The sequence below is a fragment of the Gopherus flavomarginatus genome, chromosome 3 (assembly GCF_025201925.1).
Source record: "Gopherus flavomarginatus isolate rGopFla2 chromosome 3, rGopFla2.mat.asm, whole genome shotgun sequence".
Lineage (NCBI taxonomy): Eukaryota > Metazoa > Chordata > Testudines > Testudinidae > Gopherus > Gopherus flavomarginatus.
In genome coordinates this window covers 1,772,032-1,792,284 of record NC_066619.1, presented here as the reverse complement: position 1 = coordinate 1,792,284, position 20,253 = coordinate 1,772,032, and the positions used below count along the sequence as shown (strand labels likewise).

The 20,253-nt window shown below is 53.9% G+C and overlaps 3 protein-coding genes across 6 annotated transcripts in view; 1 reads left to right on the top strand and 2 right to left on the bottom strand.

The window, feature by feature from the left end:
* LOC127046543 (chromatin assembly factor 1 subunit A-like) overlaps positions 1 to 653 on the bottom strand; it is a 52,860-nt gene extending 52,207 nt beyond the window's left edge. The window contains exon 1 of the mRNA XM_050943717.1: positions 227 to 653. The gene's annotated coding sequence lies outside the window, so the exon portion shown is untranslated. The remainder of the gene's footprint in view (positions 1 to 226) is intronic.
* The window catches only part of LOC127046504 (uncharacterized), a 257,859-nt gene that overhangs the window by 17,010 nt on the left and 220,596 nt on the right, over positions 1 to 20,253 (bottom strand). The gene's annotated exons all lie outside the window — the stretch shown is intronic.
* LOC127046476 (receptor-type tyrosine-protein phosphatase kappa-like) overlaps positions 1 to 20,253 on the top strand; it is a 119,407-nt gene that overhangs the window by 30,038 nt on the left and 69,116 nt on the right. For 3 of the 4 annotated variants that reach the window (XM_050943537.1, XM_050943536.1, XM_050943535.1), the window contains exons 2-7: positions 2,328 to 2,516; positions 3,195 to 3,374; positions 3,824 to 4,009; positions 17,105 to 17,287; positions 17,711 to 17,899; positions 19,891 to 20,073. In XM_050943537.1, coding sequence (XP_050799494.1) covers positions 2,328 to 2,516; positions 3,195 to 3,374; positions 3,824 to 4,009; positions 17,105 to 17,287; positions 17,711 to 17,899; positions 19,891 to 20,073 — 1,110 coding nt within the window. The remainder of the gene's footprint in view (positions 1 to 2,327; positions 2,517 to 3,194; positions 3,375 to 3,823; positions 4,010 to 17,104; positions 17,288 to 17,710; positions 17,900 to 19,890; positions 20,074 to 20,253) is intronic. The other variant, XM_050943538.1, reaches the window with a different exon arrangement.

Genomic DNA, 20,253 nt, shown 5'->3' with positions numbered 1-20,253 from the left:
TTTACAAAAAGGTACACTCACCAGAGGTCCCTTCCATGGCTTCATTGTGTGGGATAGTGACTTGGGAGGGCTGGGAGCATAATTCCTTCAGGCTGAGAAAAAGCTCCTGGCTGTTGGGGAGAACGGAGTGCTGTGTGCTCTCTGCAAGTTCGTCCTCCTCTTCCTCCTCCTCCTCATCTTCCCCGTCCCCAGAATCCTCAGCCATGGCTGAGATTACCACCCCCACCTCGGAATCCACGGACAGGGGTGGGGTAGTGGTGGCGGACCCCCCTAGAATTGCATGCAGCTGAGCGTAGAAGCGGCATGTTTTCGGCCCTGCCCCGGACCTTCCGTTTGCTTCTTTGGTTTTCTGGTAGGCTTGTCTGAGCTCCTTAACTTTCACTCTGCACTGCACTGAGTCCCTGGCGTGGTCTCTCCATCATGGCCTTGGAAATTTTTTCACATGTTTTTTCATTTTGTCTTTTGGAACGGAGTTCTGTTAGCACGGAATCCTCTCCCCATACAGCGATCAGATCCAGTACCTCCCGTGCGGTCCATGCTGGAGCTCTTTTTCGATTCTCAGGAGACTGCATTGTTACCTGTGCTGATGAGCTCTGCGTGGTCACCTGTGCTGGTGAGCTCTGCACGCTGGCCAAACAGGATATGAAATTCAAAAGTTCGCGGGGCTTTTCCTGTACCTGGCCAGTGCATCCGAGTTCAGATGGCTTTCCAGAGCGGTCACAATGGTGCACTGTGGGATACCGCCCGGAGGCCAATACCGTCTATTTGCGGCCACACTAACCCTAATCAGACATGGCAATACCGATTTCAGCGCTACTCCTCTCGTCGGGGAGGAGTACAGATATCGATATTAAGAGCTCTTTATACCGGAATAAAGGGCTTAGTTGTGTGGATGGGTACAGCATTAATTTGGTTTGATGCTGCTAAATTCAAGATAAACTCGTAGTGTAGACCAGGCCTTAGAGAGTGAGAGCTTAATGAGTTTGCTCTACAGCCAGCTGGCTTTTAGCTCACACAGTAGAGGCTTCAAGTATCAGAGGGGTAGCCGTGTTAGTCTGGATCTGTAAAAGCAGCAAAGAATCCTGTGGCACCTTATAGACTAACAGACGTTTTGGAGCATGAGCTTTCGTGGGTGAATACCCACTTCGTCGGATGCATGAGATGCAGTAGAGGCTTATGCACTAAGCTTTAGAGGTCCCTCGTTTGATCCTGCCTGCCAGCGTATGGGTTTGTCAGGATTACCCTTGGACTCTGCCATGTTATTTTTTCGTGTGACGTTTTAGGATCTCTTGTTGCTGCCAATTTTCCCCAGCTCTGGGGTCCCCCACAGCCTCCTGCCACTGTCATCCCCACAGGTTTGCTCAGTGTGTGCCTGGGGTAGTGTGACTGACAGCAGGCCTTGTGCCAGCCCTGGGGCTCCCTTCTCCTGCTTGGCAGCACAACTCCAAGGACCCACACGACTTGGACCTCCCTTGGGCAAGGCAGCCCCCAGGTTCTTCTGCACCACAGCTGGCAACGCAGCTAGTGATATACTCCGCAGGGCTGGTGAGGGGTGCTGTGCACCCACCTTGCCCCTGGGGTGTCCCCACCCAGGGCAGGCCCAGCCACTTTCTGGACCCTGCCCACCCAGAGCTCACTCCTCCTCCCCTTCTGAAGGGTGCGGGGCGGGGAGGGACCCTCCTCTCCTGTGCAGGGCAGGGAGCTCTGTGCATGGAGACCTCTAGGCCAGAGAGATGCAAACAGAGATGGGTGAATCCTGCTCTGATTTACCCCTGCAGCCTCGAGTAGGTGATGAGGATGGGCAGGGCAGGGTTTGCCCCTGGCAGCTAACAGAAGGGGGCCCTTGATAGGAACAAGTGCCCACTGAACTGGGTGCTGCTGTCTGCTCCATGCGCTCACCTGGCTTAGGTGATTCCCATCCCCTCCCCTACCTGTCTGGGTGGCAGCTATTGGGGCAGGGACCTGCGGGTGCAGCTGGAGTTGGGCGGGTCAGTGAGAGGGAGGAATCCCGCCCTGTTCAGGACCATTCTGGTGCAGGGGGCCGGGAAACAACCTGCCCCTGGAGCTCCCTTGAGGAACTGCTGAGGACGCTCCCCCCTCATCCCCCCGCTGGGCTCTGTCACCTCTGGGTGCTGGGCCCCTTCTCTGACCTGACCAGTGCCCCTAACCTGCCCTCTCTGCACCTCCGGGGGCACTGGGAGCAGGTGCTGCTGCTTGGGCCGTTCCCAGGACGTTTCCTCGGTCTCTGGGCAAGCCGCAGAGGTGCTAAGGTGGTGACCAGGGTCCATCTCCAGCCAGACCTCAGCCTCTCGTTCCCCTCATCACAGGCACGTGCAGGAGGGAGGGAGCCTGGACCACGAAGGTGACATTTCCCCCCGAGCAGACGGAGGTTCGGGTGAATGACATGGTGCTGGTGACGTGCACTGAGGAGAATGAATCCGGCACATACCCTGCAAACTGCACAGCGCTGAAGGACCGTGGGGCAGTCTGGGATATCAGTGGAGTCAAGTGTCTCAGTGAGTGTTCGGAGACTGATACAGCCCCCGTGCCCACCCCCCGGGCATGGGGCCAAACCTCCCCAGCCAGCCCAGGCATGGGGCTGCAGCCAGTTACGGGCAGGAAATGGCCAGGGAAACCGAGCCGGTGATAACCAGCCACTGGAGACCAGTGGTGTGATGCCAGGAGTGGGAGACCTGGGGGTGGCAGTTTTGGGAGGCCATGACAATGGGCAGAGAAAGGGAGACCTCCTCCCTCAGCCTGCCGAGAAACCTCGCACATGGCTGTCACCGTGGGCCCTCCCACAAACACAGGCTCCCCCCCAGTGCACACGGCTCCCACCAGGCCCTGAGGCGGCTGCTGGTGGCTGTGGCCTTGGCCTGGCAGGTGTCTCAGCCGGGCACTGCTGGGCAGCTCTGCGAGGAGTGAAACTCTGAGGCCTGGGAACTGATCTCATCATTTCTCAGGCTGGTTCTTCCAATACCGTTTCTGAGAGCAGCCAGGCACGGGCCTCCCGGACACGCGGTCCCCTCCCTGCCCCAGACTCACTCCCCAAGCCTTCCCCGTGGTCACAGGGCCATTATATGCTGGGCCGGCCCCAGCATCTGCATGACCCTGGGGCCGGCTCCCCAGAGCCAGGGGCCGTCAGACCGCAGGGCAGACGCACCCCCATGGCCGCTCTCCTGTTCCTTTCACAGGGATGTGCAATGACTGGGTGAGGCAGGTGGATTTTGACCCTGCACAGACGGAGTTCGGCGTCGGGGCTGAGGGTCGGGTGACCTGTCGTCAGCAGTTCCAGCAGAACTCGTTCAGTGTGACGTGCAGAGAGACGGAGTCGGGACGCTTCGAGTGGGATTTGGGTGCACACAAGTGTGTCAGTGAGTGCGGGGAGCCGGCCCTGGGGCTGGCTGGGCGCCGTCTGGCTTGAGAGGGCTCCATCCAGGCTGCTGAGAGGCTGTGGGGAGAGTCCTGCTGCAATGAGCAGCTTCCCACCCAAAGTGTCCCCAGGGGGGCAGGCGCGTGGATCTGATCCCGGCTCCTGGCCCTACTCACCGTGTAGGAGCAGCAGAGACCAGGAACACCGTTCTCCCCACGGCCCAGTGGGGCTGGCTGGTCTGCACTCGCCCTCCCCACGGTGGCCCTGAGCGTGTGCACGGAGTAAATGTACCTGAGCACGTGGGGCCTGATCCTGAGAGGGGCTGATCCTTTCAGCCCTACCCCCCCAGCTCTTGTGGGCACCCAGGATGGTTCAGTGTCAGCCCATAATACCCAGTGGAGTCTGCCTGGTTCCAGCGACCCTCAGTGCTCTGCTCTCCTTTACCCACAGAAAAATGTAAAATACCCAAAACCTGGAACTCCAGATTGCAGTTTGCCCCCAAGACGCAGTTCTATGCCCCGGATGAATCGGTGACTCTGAACTGCTCTGAGGGGTATCGGCCGTCACCGCCTGTGATCAAATGTGTCAGAAATGGGAGCCAGGCTGTCTGGAGTGAGACACCAACCTGCCAGCAGGGTGAGTGCGGGACCCCCCGAGTCACTGTGAGCAAGGGGGGTATTTATGTCCTGAACGTTCGGAAAAGTATTAAACGATGGTGACAGCCAGGGTATGAGGCAGCTAGTGCAGAGCAGCCCATCTGGGTGTGTGTCAGGGTGTCCGTGTGTGTCAGGGTATGGACTGGTAGTGCACATACTGTGTGTGTGGAGGCGCTGTGTCAGGGTGTGTACATGTGTATTGGGGTATCATAGAATCATAGAATCATAGAATACCAGAGTTGGAAGGGACCTCAGGAGGTGTCTAGTCCAACTCCCTGCTCGAAGCAGGACCAATCCCAACTAAATCATCCCAGCCAGGGCTCTGTCAAGCCTGACCTTAAAAACCTCAAGAAAGGAGATTCCTCCACCTCCCTAGGGAACCCATTCCAGTGCTTCACCACCCTCCTAGGGAAATAGTGTTTCCTAATATCCAACCTAAACCTCCCCCACTGCGACTTGAGACCATTGCTCCTTGTTCTGTCATCTGGTACCACTGAGAACAGCCGAGCTCCATCCTCTTTGGAACCCCCTTCAGGTAGTTGAGGGCTGCTATCAAATCCCCCCTCACTCTTGTCTTCTGCAGACTAAACAATCCCAGTTCCCTCAGCCTCTCCTCATAAGTCATGTGTTCCAGCCCCCTAATCAGTTTTGTTGCCCTCCGCTGGACTCTTTCCAATTTTTCCACATCCTTCTTGTAGTGTGGGGCCCAAAACTGGACACAGTACTCCAGATGAGGCCTCACCAATGTCGAATAGAGGGGAACAATCACGTCCCTCAATCTGCTGGCAATGCCTCTACTTATACAGCCTAAAATGCCGTTAGTTAGCCTTCTTGGCAACAAGGGCACACTGTTGATTCATATCCAGCTTCTCATCCACTGTAACCCCTAGGTCCTTTTCTGCAGAACTGCTTCCTAGCCGTTCGGTCCCTAGTCTGTAGCAGTACATGGGATTCTTCCCTCCTAAGTGCAGGACTCTGCACTTGTCCTTGTTGAACCTCATCAGGTTTCTCTTGGCCCAGTCCTTTAATTTGTCTCGGTCCCTCTGTATCCTATCCCTACCCTCCAGCATATCTACCACTCCTCCCAGTTTAGTGTCATCTGCAGACTTGCTGAGGGTGCAGTCCACGCCATCCTCCAGATCATTAATGAAGATATTGAACAAAACCGGCCCCAGGACTGACCCTTGGGGCTCTCCGCTTGAAACCGGCTGCCAACTAGACATGGAGCCGTTGATCACTACCCTTTGAGCCCGACGATCTAGCCAGCTTTCTAATCACCTTATAGTCCATTCATCCAGCCCATACTTCTTTAACTTGCTGGCAAGAATACTGTGGGAGACCGTATCAAAAGCTTTGCTAAAGTCAAGGAATAACACGTCCACTGCTTTCCCCTCATCCACAGACCCAGTTATCTCCTCATAGAAGGCAATAAGGTTAGTCAGGCATGACTTGCCCTTGGTGAATCCATGCTGACTGTTCCTGATCACTTTCCTTTTCTCTAAGTGCTTCAGACAGGGCTGCCCGGGGGTGGGGAGGGGGCAAGTGGGGCAATTTGTGTGTGTGTCGGAGTATGGGCTGGCAGTGCACATACCGTGTGTGTGTAGGCGCGGTGGCCCCCCACCACTGAATTACCACTCTTTAGCAACGGGTCCCGCTTTGGTGGTAATTCAGCAGCAGGGGACCCCCACCGCGGGTCTTCGGGGCACTTTGGCGGCAGGTCCCGGATCGGAAGGACCCTCCCGCCACCGAAGTACCATCGAAGTGAGGGCCTCCCGCCGCCGAAGACCCCAGGCCCTCTGAATCCTCTGGGTGGCCCTGACTTCAGAACTGATTCCTTGAGGATCTGCTCCATGATTTTTCCAGGGGTTGAGGTGAGGCTGACTAGCCTGTAGTTCCCCAGATCCTCCTTCTTCCCTTTTTTAAAGATGGGCACTACAGTAGCCTTTTTCCAGTCATCCGGGACCTCCCCAATCACCATGAGTTTTCAAAGATAACGGCCAATGGCTCTGCAATCACACCCACCAACTCCTTTAGCACCCTCGGATGCAGCGCATCCGGCCCCATGGACTTGTGCTCGTCCAGCTTTTCTAAATAGTCCCAAACCACTTCTTTCTCCACAGAGGGCTGGTCACTCCCTCCCCATGCTGTGCTGCCCAGTGCAGCAGTCTGGGAGCTGATCTTGTTTAAGAAGACAGAGGCAAAAAAAGCATTGAGTACATTAGCTTTTTCCACATCCTCTGTCACTAGGTTGTCTCCCCCATTCAGTAAGGGGCCCACACTTTCCTTGACTTTCTTCTTGTTGCTAACATACCTGAAGAAACCCTTCTTGTTCCTTTTAACATCTCTTGCTAGCTGCAACTCCAAGTGTGATTTGGCCTTCCTGATTTCACTCCTGGAGCCTGAGCAATATTTTTATACTCCTCCCTGGTCATTTGTCCAATCTTCCCCTTCTTGTTAGCTTCTTTTTTGTGTTTAAGATCAGCAAGGATTTCACTGTTAAGCCAAGCTGGTCACTTGCCATATTTACTATTCTTTCTACACATCAGGATGTTTTTTTCCTGTAACCTCAGTAAGGATTCTTTAAAATACAGCCAGCTCTCCTGGACTCCTTTCCCCCTCATGTTATTCTCCCAGGGAATCCTGCCCATCAGTTCCCTGAGGGAGTCAGTCTGCTTTTCTGAAGTTCAGGGTCTGTATTCTGCTGCTCTCCTTTCTTCCTTTTGTCGGGATCCTGAACTCGACCATTTCATGGTCACTGCCTCCCAGGTTCCCATCCACTTTTACTTCCCCTACTAACTCTTCCCTATTTTTGAGCAGCAGGTCAAGAAGAGCTCTGCTCCTAGTTGGTTCCTCCAGCACTTGCACCAGGAAATTGTCCCCTACACTTTCCAAAAACTTCCTGGATTGTCTGTGCATTGCTGTATTGCTCTCCCAGCAGATATCGGGGTGATTAAAGTCTCCCATGAGAACCAGGGCCTGCGATCTAGTAACTGATGTTAGTTGCCGGAAGAAAGCCTCATCCCCCTGGTCTGGTGGTCTATAGCAGACTCCCACCAAGACATTACCCTTTTTGCTCACACTTCTAAACTTAATCCAGAGACTCTCAGGTTTTGGGCTGGCAGTGCACATACCGTGTGTGGAGTCACTATGTCGGGATGTGCGTGTGTCAGGGTGTGAGCTGGCAGTGCACAGACCATGTGTGTGGAGGTGCTGTGTCGGTGTGTGTGTGTGTTGGGATATGGGCTGGCAGTGCATATACCGTGTATGGAGGCGCTGTGTCGGTGTGTGTATGTGTGTGTATGCGTCAAGATGTGCCCTGGCAGTGCATATACCGTGTGTGTAGAGGTGCTGTGTCCGGGTGTGCATCTGTGTTGGGGTATGGGCTGGAAATACACATACAGATAATGGAGCAAGTAATTAAAGAAATCGTCTGCAAACACTTGGAAGGTGGTAAGGTGATAGGGAAAAGCCAGCATGGATTTGTAAAGAACAAATCGTGTCAAACTAATCTGATAGCTTTCTTTGATAGGATAACGAGCCTTGTGGATAAGGGAGAAGCGGTGGATGTGATATACCTAGACTTTAGTAAGGCATTTGATACGGTCTCGCATGATATTCTTATAGATAAACTAGGAAAGTACAATTTAGATGGGGCTACTATAAGGTGGGTGCATAACTGGCTGGATAACCGTACTCAGAGAGTAGTTATTAATGGCTCCCAATCCTGCTGGAAAGGTCTAACAAGTGGGATTCCGCAGGGGTCTGTTTTGGGACCGGCTCTGTTCAATATCTTCATCAACGATTTAGATGTTGGCATAGAAAGTACGCTTATTAAGTTTGCGGACGATACCAAACTGGGAGGGATTGCAACTGCTTTGGAGGACAGGGTCAAAATTCAAAATGATCTGGACAAATTGGAGAAATGGTCTGAGGTAAACAGGATGAAGTTCAATAAAGACAAATGCAAAGTGCTCCACTTAGGAAGGAACAATCAGTTTCACACATACAGAATGGGAAGAGACTGTCTAGGAAGGAGTATGGCAGAAAGAGATCTAGGGATCATAGTGGACCACAAGCTTAATATGAGTCAATAGTTTGATACTGTTGCAAAAAAAGCAAACGTGATTCTGGGATGCATTAACAGGTGTGTTGTAAACAAGACACGAGAAGTCATTCTTCCGCTTTACTCTGCGCTGGTTAGGCCTCAACTGGAGTATTGTGTCCAGTTGTGGGCACCACATTTCAAGAAAGATGTGGAGAAATTGGAGAGGGTCCAGAGAAGAGCAACAAGAATGATTAAAGGTCTTGAGAACATGACCTACGAAGGAAGGCTGAAAGAATTGGGTGTTTTTAGTTTGGAAAAGAGAAAACTGAGAGGGGACATGATAGCAGTTTTCAGATATCTAAAAGGGTGTCATCAGGAGGAGGGAGAAAACTTGTTCACCTTAGCCTCCAATGATAGAACAAGAAGCAATGGGCTTAAACTGCAGCAAGGGAGATTTAGGTTGGACATTAGGAAAAAGTTCCTAACTGTCAGGGTAGTTAAACACTGGAATAAATTGCCTAGGGAAGTTGTGAAATCTCCATCTCTGGAGATATTTAAGAGTAGGTTAGATAAATGTCTATTAGGGATGGTCTAGACAGTATTTGGTCCTGCCATGAGGGCAGGGGACTGGACTCGATGACCTCTCGAGGTCCCTTCCAGTCCTAGAGTCTATGAGTCTATGAGTCTATATCAAGTGTGCGGAGCTGCTGTGTCGGGGTGTGTGTGTGTGTCTGTCGGGGTATGGGCTGGAAATACACATACCATGTGTGTGGAGGCGCTGTGTCGGGGAGGGTGTCGAGGTGTGTGTTGGTGTATGGGCTGTCAGTACACATACCGTGTGTGTGGAGTTGCTATGTCGGGGTGTGCGTGTATGTCAGGGTATGAGCTGGCAGTGCACGTACCCTGTGTGTGGAGGCGCAGTGTCAAGATGTGCGCTGGCAGTGCATATACCGTGTGTGTGGAGGTGCTGTGTCCGGGTGTGCATCTGTGTTGGGGTATGGGCTGGAAATACACATACCATGTGTGCGGAGCTGCTGTGTCGGGGTGTGTGTGTGTGTGTTGGGGTATGGGCTGGAAATACACATACTATGAGTGTGGAGGCGCTGTGTTGGGGTGTGTGTGTGTGTGTGTTGGTGTATGGGCTAGCAGTACACATACCATGTGTGTGAAGTTGCTATGTCGGGGTGTGCATGTGTGTCAGGTTTTGGGCTGGCAGTGCACATACCATGTATGTGGAGGTGCTGTGTCAGGGTGTGTGTGTGTGTGTCGGGGTATGGGCTGGAAATACACATACTATGTGTGTGGAGGTGCTGTGTTAGGGTACGTGTGTGTGTCAGGGTATGGGCTGGCAGTGCACATACCGTGTGTGTGGAGGCGCTGTGTTGGGGTTGTGTGTGTGTGTCGGGGTGTGGGGTGGCAGTGCATATACCGCTTGTGTGGAGGTGCTGTGTTGGAGTATGTGTATGTATGTCGGGGTATGGGCTGGCAGTGCACATACTGTGTGTGTGGAGGTGCTGTGTCAGGATGTGTGTTGGGGTATGGGCTGGCAGTGCACTTACCGTTTTTGTAGAGGCGCTGTGTTGGGGTGTGCATTTGTGTAGGGATATGGGGTGGCAGTGCACATACTGTGTGTTGGAGTCGCTGTGTCTGGGTGCGTGCATGTGTGTCGGGGTATGGGCTGGCAGTGCACATACCACGTGTTGGAGTCGCTGTGTTGGAGTGTGTGTGTGTGTGTGTTCGGGAATGGGCTGGCAGTGCACATACTGCGTGTGTGGAGGTGCTGTGTCGGGGTGTGTGTGTGTGTGGGAGGTATGGGCTGGCAGTGCACATACCGTGTGTGTGGAGGCGCTGTTGTGACGATGCGGTTCTGGCGGGACCCAACTGAGAGTGCCAATTCAGGACCAATTGCTCAAACAGGGCAGTTACAGTCCTAGGCTGGGGTTTTTCCACCTCTAAGGCAAACCAAACCAGCCAGACAAAAATGACTTCGGTTTCACCCCACTGGCTAACCACAAGTCACACAAGCAATTTCCTTAGACACTCCAGTCTCCCAGAATCACCACCAGTCCCACTCGTCCTGGGGATGAATGGTTATGAAAACCAACACCCCAGTAAAAGAAAATGGTTCTCTCGATCCCAAAGGACCAAGCCCCAGACCCAGGTCAATATACAAATCAGATCTTACCCACAAATCACGCTGTTGCCAATCCTTTAGAATCTTAAATCTAAAGGTTTATTCATAAAGGGAAAAAGGTAGAGATGAGAGCTAGAATTGGTTAAATAGAATCAATTCCATACAGTAATGGCAAAGTTCTTAGTTCAGGCTTGTAGCAGTGATGGAGTAAACTGCAGGTTCAAATCAAGTCTCTGGAGAACATCCCCCGCTGGGATGGGTCATTCAGTCCTTTGTTCAGAGCTTCAGTTGGTAGCAAAGTCCCTCCAGAGGTAAGAAGCAGGATTGAAGACCAGATGGAGATGAGGCATCAGCCTTTTATAGGCACTTCCAGGTGTAAGAATCTCTCTGTTCTTACTGTGGAAAATTACAGCAAAATGGAGTCTGCAATCACATGGGCCAGTTCCAGATTATATCAATAACATCACAGCTGTGTCGGGGTGTGTGTGTATGTTGGGGTATGGGCTGGCAGTGCACATACCGTGTGTGTGGAGGCGCTGTGTTGGGGTGTGTGTGTGTGTTGGGGTATGGGCTGGCAGTGCATATACCATGTGTGTGGAGGCGCTGTGTCAGGATGTGTATGTGTGTTGGGGTATGGGCTGGCAGTGCATATACCATGTGTGTGGAGGCGCTGTGTCAGGATGTGTGTGTGTGTTGGGGTATGGGCTGGCAGTGCATATACCATGTGTGTGGAGGCTCTGTGTCATGGTTTGTCTATAGGGATATCGGGGTGATGATGTCTGGGACGTGTATCCCTGTGTTTGTAGGAGGGGCCGGGGTAGCGGTGGTGGTTAGCATAGGACGGTTTGGGCATTTTCAACAGGGCGTGCTCCGCTCCTGCCTTCCAGACCCACAGAAACTGCTCATTCTCCACCGGTCAGATCTCCACACTGAGCTGTTGATGTCGGATCCCGTCATTAGCAAGGGCTCAGGCATGGCAGGGACGTGCCATACAGGGCCCTAGGCAGACAGACAGAGCTTGGGGGCAGGGGGAGCTGAGGCTCTTTGTGATCCGATAGGGAGCATGGCGGACTGACCGGGGAATGGCATCTAGTTTTACTGGCACTGTCTGCATGGGGCAGGGCCGCCCAAAGGATTCAGGGGGCCTGGGGCAAAGCAATTTTGGGGGCCCCTTCCATAAAAAAAATTGCAATACTATACAATACTATATTCTTGTGGGGGCCCACGCAGGGCCCAGCACAAATTGCCCCACTTGCTTCCCCCCATGGGTGGCCCTGGGAAAAATAAACCTTCCGCATCTTGGCACAAACCCAGTTTTGAGAAAACTTCTTTACAAAGTATCACTGGTTCTCAGCATCAGCTAGTGCTAAAAGGCACTAAAGCTCATTAAAAGGGTTGGACAAATATTTTCCGTCAAAACTTTTTCTGGATCGAAAACTAGGGGTTTTTAAAAAGCAGAAAAAAATCACGGACAATGTCTGCTTTCCTTCAAAATTTGTTGTGGGTTTTTTTAATTGAAAAGCTGAAATTAGTCTGCCAAAACCTGAACATGGTTTGGAGTTTCAGAACTGTGTGGCCAAATATTTGCTGCTTGCTGTGTTTGATTGTTTAAAGAAACAATAAAAAAAATTTTGTTTAAAAAAAATTCAAAACTTTTGAACCACCTCAGCTTGTGACCAAACGCCTGAGCCCATCCAGAGATTTTTCCAGGTTTTTGATACTCTGCTGGCTTCCTTGACTTATATCTGTCTCCATAACTTTGGGTTCATTTAGCTTAGAACATAAGAACAGCCATATTGGGTTAAACCAAAGGTCCATCCAGCCCAGTATCCTGTCTACCGACAGTGGCCAGTGCCAGGTGCCCCAGAGGGAGTGAAGCTAACAGGCAATGATCAAGTGATCTCTCTCCTGCCATCCATCTCCACCCTCTGACAAACAGAGGCTAGGGACACTATTCCTTACCCATCCTGGCTAACAGCCACTGATGGACTTAACCTCCATGCATTTATCTGTTTCCTAGAGACTGGCTCCATGGGGTCCCTCACAAACTGGAGACGGTTACTGTGGGTTTGTCTTTAGTAGAGCTTATGTACATACTCCACGAACTGAGCATTTGAGCTTGTTCCAGAGTGTGGGATGAGCCTATGTTGTGAAAACTGAAATGCTGAAAATAGCACATGCATGTGAATGGACACAGGGTGCTAAAATTAAATTAACCCAGGGGTTCTCAAACTGGGGGTCGGGACCCCTCAGGTTGTCACAAGGTTGTTACTTATCAGAAGGGTAGCCGTGTTAGTCTGGATCTGTAAAAGCAGCAAAGAATCCTGTGGCACCTTATAGACTAACAGACGTTTTGGAGCATGAGCTTTCGTGGGTGAATACCCACTTCTTCAGATGCATGAGGTGGAAATTTCCAGGGGCAGTATATATATGCTAGCAAGCAAGCTAGAGATAACGAGGTCAGTTCAATCAGGGAGGATGAGGCCCTGTTCTAGCAGTTGAGGTGTGAAAACCAAGAGAGGAGAAACTGGTTCTGTAATTGGCAAGCCATTGACAGTCTTTGTTCAATCCTGAGCTGATGGTGTCAAATTTGCAGATGAACTGAAGCTCAGCAGTTTCTCTTTGTAGTCTGGTCCTGAAGTTTTTTTGCTGCAGGATGGCCACCTTAAGGTCTGCAATAGTGTGGCCAGGGAGATTGAAGTGCTCCCCTACAGGTTTTTGTATATTGCCATTCCTAATGTCTGATTTGTGTCCATTTATCCTTTTCCGTAGAGACTGTCCAGTTTGGCCAATGTACATAGCAGAGGGGCATTGCTGGCATATGATGGCGTATATTACATTGGTGGACGTGCAGGTGAATGAACCGGTGATGGTGTGGCTGATCTGGTTAGGTCCTGTGATGGTGTCGCTGGTGTAGATATGTGGGCAGAGTTGGCATTGAGGTTTGTTGCATGGATTGGTTCCTGAGCTAGAATTATTATGGTGCGGTGTGCAGTTACTGGTGAGAATATGTTTCAGGTTGGCAGGTTGTCTGTGGGCAAGGACTGGCCTGCCACCCAAGGCCTGTGAAAGTGTGGGATCATTGTCCAGGATGGGTTGTAGATCCTTGATGATGCGTTGGAGGGGTTTTAGCTGGGGCCTGTATGTGATGGCCAGTGGAGTCCTGTTGGTTTCTTTCTTGGGTTTGTCTTGCAGTAGGAGGCTTCTGGGTACACGTCTGGCTCTGTTGATCTGTTTCCTTATTTCCTCGTGCGGGTATTGTAGTTTTGAGAATGCTTGGTGGAGATTTTGTAGGTGTTGGTCTCTGTCTGAGGGGTTAAAGCAGATGCGGTTGTACCTCAGTGCTTGGCTGTAGACAATGAATCGTGTGATGTGCCCGGGATGGAAGCTGGAGACATGAAGGTAGGCATAGCGGTCGGTAGGTTTTCGATATAGGGTGGTGTTAATGTGACCATCACTTATTTGCACCGTGGTGTCAAGAAAGTGGACCTCCCGTGTAGATTGGTCCAGGCTGAGGTTGATGGTGGAGTGGAAGCTATTGAAATCGTGGTGGAATTTTTCCAGAGTCTCCTTCCCATGAGTCCAGATGATGAAGATGTCATCAATGTAGCATAGGTAGAGAAGGGGCGTGAGTGGACAAGAGCTGAGGAAGCGTTGTTCCAGGTCAGCCATAAAGATATTGGCATATTGTGGGGCCATGCAGGTGCCCATAGCTGTGCCACTGATCTGGAGATATATATTGTCATCAAATTTGAAATAGTTGTGTGTAAGTATAAAGGCACAGAGCTCAGCAGCCATTTGTGCTGTGGCATCGTCAGGGATAGTGTTCCTGACAGCTTGTATTCCATCTGTGTGTGGGATGTTTGTGTAGAGAGCCTCTACATCCATGGTGGCTAGGATGGTGTTTTCTGGGAGGTGACCGATGCATTGTAGTTTCCTCAGGAAATCAGTGGTGTCACGGAGATAGCTGGGAGTGCTGGTGGCATAGGGTCTGAGTAGAGTCCATAAGGTTGTTACTGGGGCCGCGAGCTGTCAGCCTCCACCTCAAACCCCACTTTGCCTCCAGCATTTATAATAGAGTTAAATATATAAACAAGTGTTTTCAATTTTAAGAGGGAGGAGTCGCACTCAGAGGTTTGCTATGTGAAAGGGGTCACCAGGACAAATGTTTGAGAACCACTGAACTAACCCCTCTGAAGCCTCAGGGAATGCTGGGGAGGGGGTTCTCCCTTGGTAGGGCTGGGAAGGATATTGCTCTTCTCATGTGATCCCTCCCCCAGTGGCTAATTTGAAATGAAGCTACCCTCCTCTGACATGAATCTCCCTATGGCACTGAAATTAAATACAGACTATAATTTGGCATTTGAGAAGTGAAAGGGGTGGCAGCCCTAATGGAAAAGCTAACAGCTTGGCTCTTCTGCAAGCCTCAAACTGCTGAATGAGCTTTAGGGTAGGGAAGGTGCCTCCCCAAACAGCCTGGCCCTGGCCCCTATCCGACCCCTACCCACTTCCTGCCCCCCGACTGCCCTTCCCCCTCAGAATCCCCGACCCATCATGCTCCTTGTCCCTTCACCGTCCCCCAGAGACTCCCCCCAACCACCACCCCAGAACCCCACCCCTGCTCCCTGTCCCCTGACTGCCCCGACCCCTATCCACCCCCCCTCTGAGTCTTGACAGATCCCTGGAACGCCTACAATCCAACCCCCCCATTCCCTGTCCCCTGACCGCCCCCCCAGCCTCTGCCCCCTCCCTGTCCCCTGACTGTCCCCCAGCCCGGGCCCCTTACCCCCAGCTCCCCCCACACCCAGAGCCTCAGCACTCTGCATCCAGGAGCGTCCCTGAACAGCTGCAGTGTGGCTCTGGTGGGGCCCCTGAGCCCCTCCCTGCTCAGAGCCGCCTGGTGGGGGGGCAGGGCTGCGAGCTGCAGCGGGGCCTGAGCTCCCTCCCTCAGCCTGGAGCTCCGAGCCCTGCCCCCTCACCAGGCGGCCCAGCGGGGAGGGGCTCAGGGGCCCCACCGGAGCCTCACGGCAGCTGTTCAGGGACGCTCTTGGATGCATTGAGGCTCTGGGAGAGGGTGGAGGTGGGGTCGGGCTGGGGCTGGGGCCAGGGAGGAAACCTCGGTCGTTCCCGTGGGGGCCCCTGTGGAGCCTGGGGCAAATTGCCCCACTTGCCCCCCCGCCCCAGCTGGCCCTGGCATGGGGGATGGGAGAGCAGGGGATGACTTTAGGTGAGAGAGGGTGTGAAGAACTGGGAATGTTCTTAATGTTTTCTCTGAATACTGTGTTGGTGCCTCAGTGTCCCCTGTGCAGTTCTTAAGTATCTAGGTGGTGGGATAAGGGTGTGTGATTGCTACAGAGCAAAGGGCCAGTGCACCTAAATGCCTGACCCTCTGTCTCCTAGCAACTGATGGCCTGGGCCCCCCCTCTGCAAAGGTGCCAGCTGAAGGTGTTGGAGACAAAGAGATCAGGTGACCTCCTGGCCCCAGGAAAGAGACAAAGCCCAGAGGAGGAGGGGCTGGGGGGGTTAGTTTTGAAGCTGGCTGGAAATGGAGGGATGGCCCAACAGGGCTTGGGCTTCCCAACAGGGCTGTGGTCTCCCTGGGGGCCCCAGATGGACCTAACTAAGGGGGGTCCTGCTGTCTGTACCGGCAAGACCTGTCTGGGACTGTGTTCCTGCCGTCCAAATAAACCTTCTGTGTTACTGGCTGGCTGAGAGTCACGGTGAATCGCAGGAAGTGGGGGGGCAGGGCCCGGTGGCTTCCCCAGGACCCCGCTGGGGCGGACTCGCTGTGGGAAGCGCACGGAGGGGCAGAGGATGCTGAATGCTTCAAGGTCAGACCCAGGGGGTGAAGCCGTGTGAGCTTCTTGCCCTGCAGACAGTCTGCTCCGAGGGAGAGGAGGCTCCCCAAAGTCCTGCCTGGCTTTGTGGGGAGCAGTTCCAGAGCGTCGCCCGGGGACTCCGTGACAGGCAGTACCTGAGCCAGGAGTGGGGTGGGATGAGTTGACCCCTTTGCCAGGGAAACTGGACAAAGGAAGAGAGCCTGCTGGAGAGAGTTTTGGTTTCAGTTTTGGGCTGGCTGGGAAGAGGCAGGGAACCCCAAGTCTGGGGTCTAAGCTCCTTGCCCCCCAGAGGGACCTGGCTGGGGGGTCCTGCTTGGGACTGTGTTCCTGTTGTCTAATAAACCTTCTGTGTTACTGGCTGGCTGAGAGTCATGGTGAATCGCAGGAAGTGGGGGTGCAGGGCCCAGACTCCCCCACACTCTGTGACAGTCTGTTCTACTGAGACTCCTAGAGCTGCCCCCAGGAGCCAGAGCTGCAGCCTCGGTCACTGTGCCAGTCCCTTGGACGCTATGGGGTGGGGCTCCATAATGTGCAATGTTTTAACAGTGAGGGTCATTCCCCAGGGGAACAGCTGCCCCAGGGACGAGTGGGGTCTCTGACACATGAAGGGTTTATATCGAGAGTGGCTGCTGCCTTTCTAAAGATTCACTCTGATTCAACCACCAGTTACTGAGTGTGACAGAGTTGCTGGCAGAAGGGGAGATGATCCCCCCTGCAGGGACCCCCTGGTGGGTCTCTGGCCTGGACAAGGCAATAGGTCAGACTGGATGGTCAGAATGGGCCCTTCTGGCCTTGACACCCAGGGAAATACAGCGACTCAGTTGGGCTGACTCACCTGCACTCACCCTCACTCATCCCACCCCCGAGGTCCCAAGCACGTGTGAATCCTGTAGAGAGAAATGGGGGAGATAGACGTGATCACAGAGGAGCTTATCCTGGCAACCCCTGCTGTAGTGTGGGTGCCCAGCATGGCTCAGGATCGGGCCCATAATGGCTGTGGGAAGCCACATGACTGAATAACCCTCAAGAGTCTCCCCTTATTTCTTTGTTACACAGAAAATTGTGAAATATCCAGAACCTGGGACTCTGGATTGCAGTTTGCCCAGGAGGGGCAGTTCTACTCCCTGGGTGACTCAGTGACGTTGAACTGCTCTGAGGGGTATTGGCCGTCACCGCCTGTGATCAAATGTGTCAGAAATGGGAGCCAGGCTGTCTGGAGTGAGATACCCGCATGCCGGGGTAAGTGTTAGCCCCGCCCCGAGTCACCGCAGGCACAGGGGCCGGACTGGCAGCCAGACTCCGTGACACTTTGGTATCTCCGGATCCAGGTGGATTCTCGCCCCATAAACTCTCTGGTTCGTTTTGGCCTCTCAGCCTTTCGTATGGGGACACTAACCTTGCTTCAAATGCAGGGGCCCTGAGCCAGACCCCACCCATCCCACGAAGGCCCTGGGCCCTGGGGCCAATATGGAAGGGCAGGAACAGGCCAGAGACTCCCTGTCACCAGCGTGTCCATGTTTCTCGCCTTTCCCCAGCCCTTTGCTCTGCTGGGTTCTCCAGGGCTCCCTTTGGCTCAGCTCTGCTCCAGGATCACCCGGGGCAGCCAGCTGCACCTTTCACCAGAACAGGATCCACAGAGACTGGACATTTCTTTCCTTCCAGGCGTTTGTACGATGGCAGGAAACTGGCCCTCGTCAGTCTCTGCTGCCTCTGCACGGACAGAGTTTGCCGTTGGCGAGAGCGTTCTGGTGACCTGTCGCCCGGAGCAGTACGAGGGGAGCCCGGCTTGGGTGCGATGTACGGAGACGGCTGGGCACGTGGAGTGGGACACGAGGAATGTGAGCTGTGTGGGTGAGTTCTGCCCAGACGGGCTGCAGGGCGGGCTGGGGGGCAGGATCCAAACCCTGGGACACCGAGAGCCTCCAAAGAGGCCCTGCAACTTCCTGGGGGCATCTTTATGTCTTAGGTGTTCAGCTCAGACCTTCCGAAGGGCGTGAAGTGACCAGGGCCAACTCTAACATTTTTGCCACCACAAGCAAAAAATAATAAAAAAAAAGAGCCCCGCCCCGCCCCAGCGAGTGTTGCGCTGCCCAAGTCCCTGCCCCCGAGTGTCGTGTCACGTTGCCCAAGTCCGCGCCCCCCCGAGCGCCGTGTTGCCTAAGCCTCCCACCCCCCCCGAGCACCGCACCCCGCCGCCCAAGTCCCCGCCCCTCCCAGCGCCACCCGGCCAAACCAAAGAAAACAAAAACAAACCCTGAGCGCTGCCCCGTCCTCAGGTTGCCCCCGCAAGCACGTGCTTGGTAGGCTGGTGTCTGGAGCCGGCCCTGGAAGGGACAGTGACAGCGAATGCAGCCTGGGGGGGGAGAGTGTGGAGGGAGCGTGGGGGGGTTCTAGGCTGTGTTGGAGGGGTGTGAGGGGATGTCTGTGGAGTGTATCAGTGTGTGTGTGTCGGGGGTTGTGTGGCTAAGTATTATAGCGGTGTGTATATGGGGTTGTGTGCAGGGACTTGAGGATATACCAGGTGTCTGTAAGATGTGGGAGATGTGTGTTAGCTTGTAACGGTGTGTATTGCTGTGTCTGTGCGCTGTAGGAGGCGTTAGGGTGTGTCATTGTGTATCAGGGCATAGGCGCCAACTTCCTCAGTTCCTGGCGGGGGTGCTCAACCCCCCATTCTTCCCCAAGATGAATGCTCCAAGGAGAGACCCAGGAGGTGAAGCCGTGTGAGCTTCTTGCCCTGAACAAGTCGGCTCCAAGGGAGAGGAGGCTCCCCAAAGTCCTACCTGGCTTTATGGGGAGCAGTTCCAGAGCATTGCCCGGTGACTCCGTGACACAGAGTTAATGTGCAGCCAGGCCATGAAGTATTCCCTCTGCCCAGCAGGGAAGTTGTGTCTAAAGGCTGAAGACGACACAGTGAGAGCCCGCCAGACCCACACACACACACACACACACTCAGTTCCCCAGCCAAGCGTGTGGTGTTGAATCCTGGGGTGGGAGATAAACGAACTAGTCATGTTGTGTATTTGGTTATCTTGGTAATAGAATCTTGTGTTGCTGTGGCAACTGAGTTAGATTATTAGGGGCTAGACTGCTCCAGGGTTTACAGCTCTCTGTATCTCTAGTAATTTCTTCCTATAGCGGTTGCCCCCAAGGATATAACAAGTCACGATCATAATGGCCCGTGGGCGTGAAATCTGTGGGAGAACAGCAGAGGTGAAAGTAAGCCGGTCTGGTTCAGTACGGTGTACCGGCAAGAGCCAGTACACCATGCCGGACCGCACCAGCTTCTGCAGCGGGGATCCCAGAGCCCTTTGAATCTCGCCCGCGGCTCTGGTGTCTGGGCTGGGGCTGGATTTAAAGGGCTCAGAGCTCCCTCCGCTGCGGGCAGCCCAGAGTCCTTTAAATCCCGCCTGCGGCTCCGGCAGCCAGAACTGCGGTGGGCATTTAAAGTGCCTGGAGCTCCGCGGCAGCCCAAGCCCCGGGCCCTTTAATTTCCCCTGAGCCCCGGGGCTTTCAGCCACTTCTGCAGCTGAGGGCCCTGGGTTGATTTAAAGGCTCTGGGGCTCCCAGCCATAGCCAGTGCCCCAGGGCCTTTAAATCTTGAGAGGCCTCGTCTCTTCCGGATGAGGCCATGCCCCCTCAGGACTCCGGCAGTATCGGTAAGTCCTGTAAGTTACTTTCACTCCTGGAGACCAGCCAGCCAAGCCCAGCCCAGGCCCTGCGGAGGTGACAGCGGGCAGCCTGTGGAATGGTAACAACACATGTGGCTCTGCCAAGGTGCCCCGAGAGGCCCCTGTTCAAAGCATGTCTCAGCCCCCTCACCCCCATCTCACTCCTGTGTACAGAAAAGTGTAAAGCTCCAGACACCCGGGACTCCAGGGTCCGGTTCGCCCTCGAGCAGCAGTTTTACAGCCCAGGGGACTCGGTGACATGGAGCTGCCCTGCGGGGTACCGGCCCTCGCAGTTTGACATCAGATGCACTAGACAGGGGAGCCAAAGTGTCTGGAGTGGGACAGCCGCCTGCACTGGTGAGTGTGAGCCCCTGGAGTCACCACGATCACAGGGCTCTGGCATCCCTCCCTCTAGCACCTCCCAGCTCCCGAGTGACCGGCCTTCGTGCCCCCCGCCGCTCTCCTGGCGCCAGCCCCTGGCTTCCAAGTTGGCGTCTCAGCCTGTGTCCTAATGAGGGGTGTCCCCTTGTCTCTGGC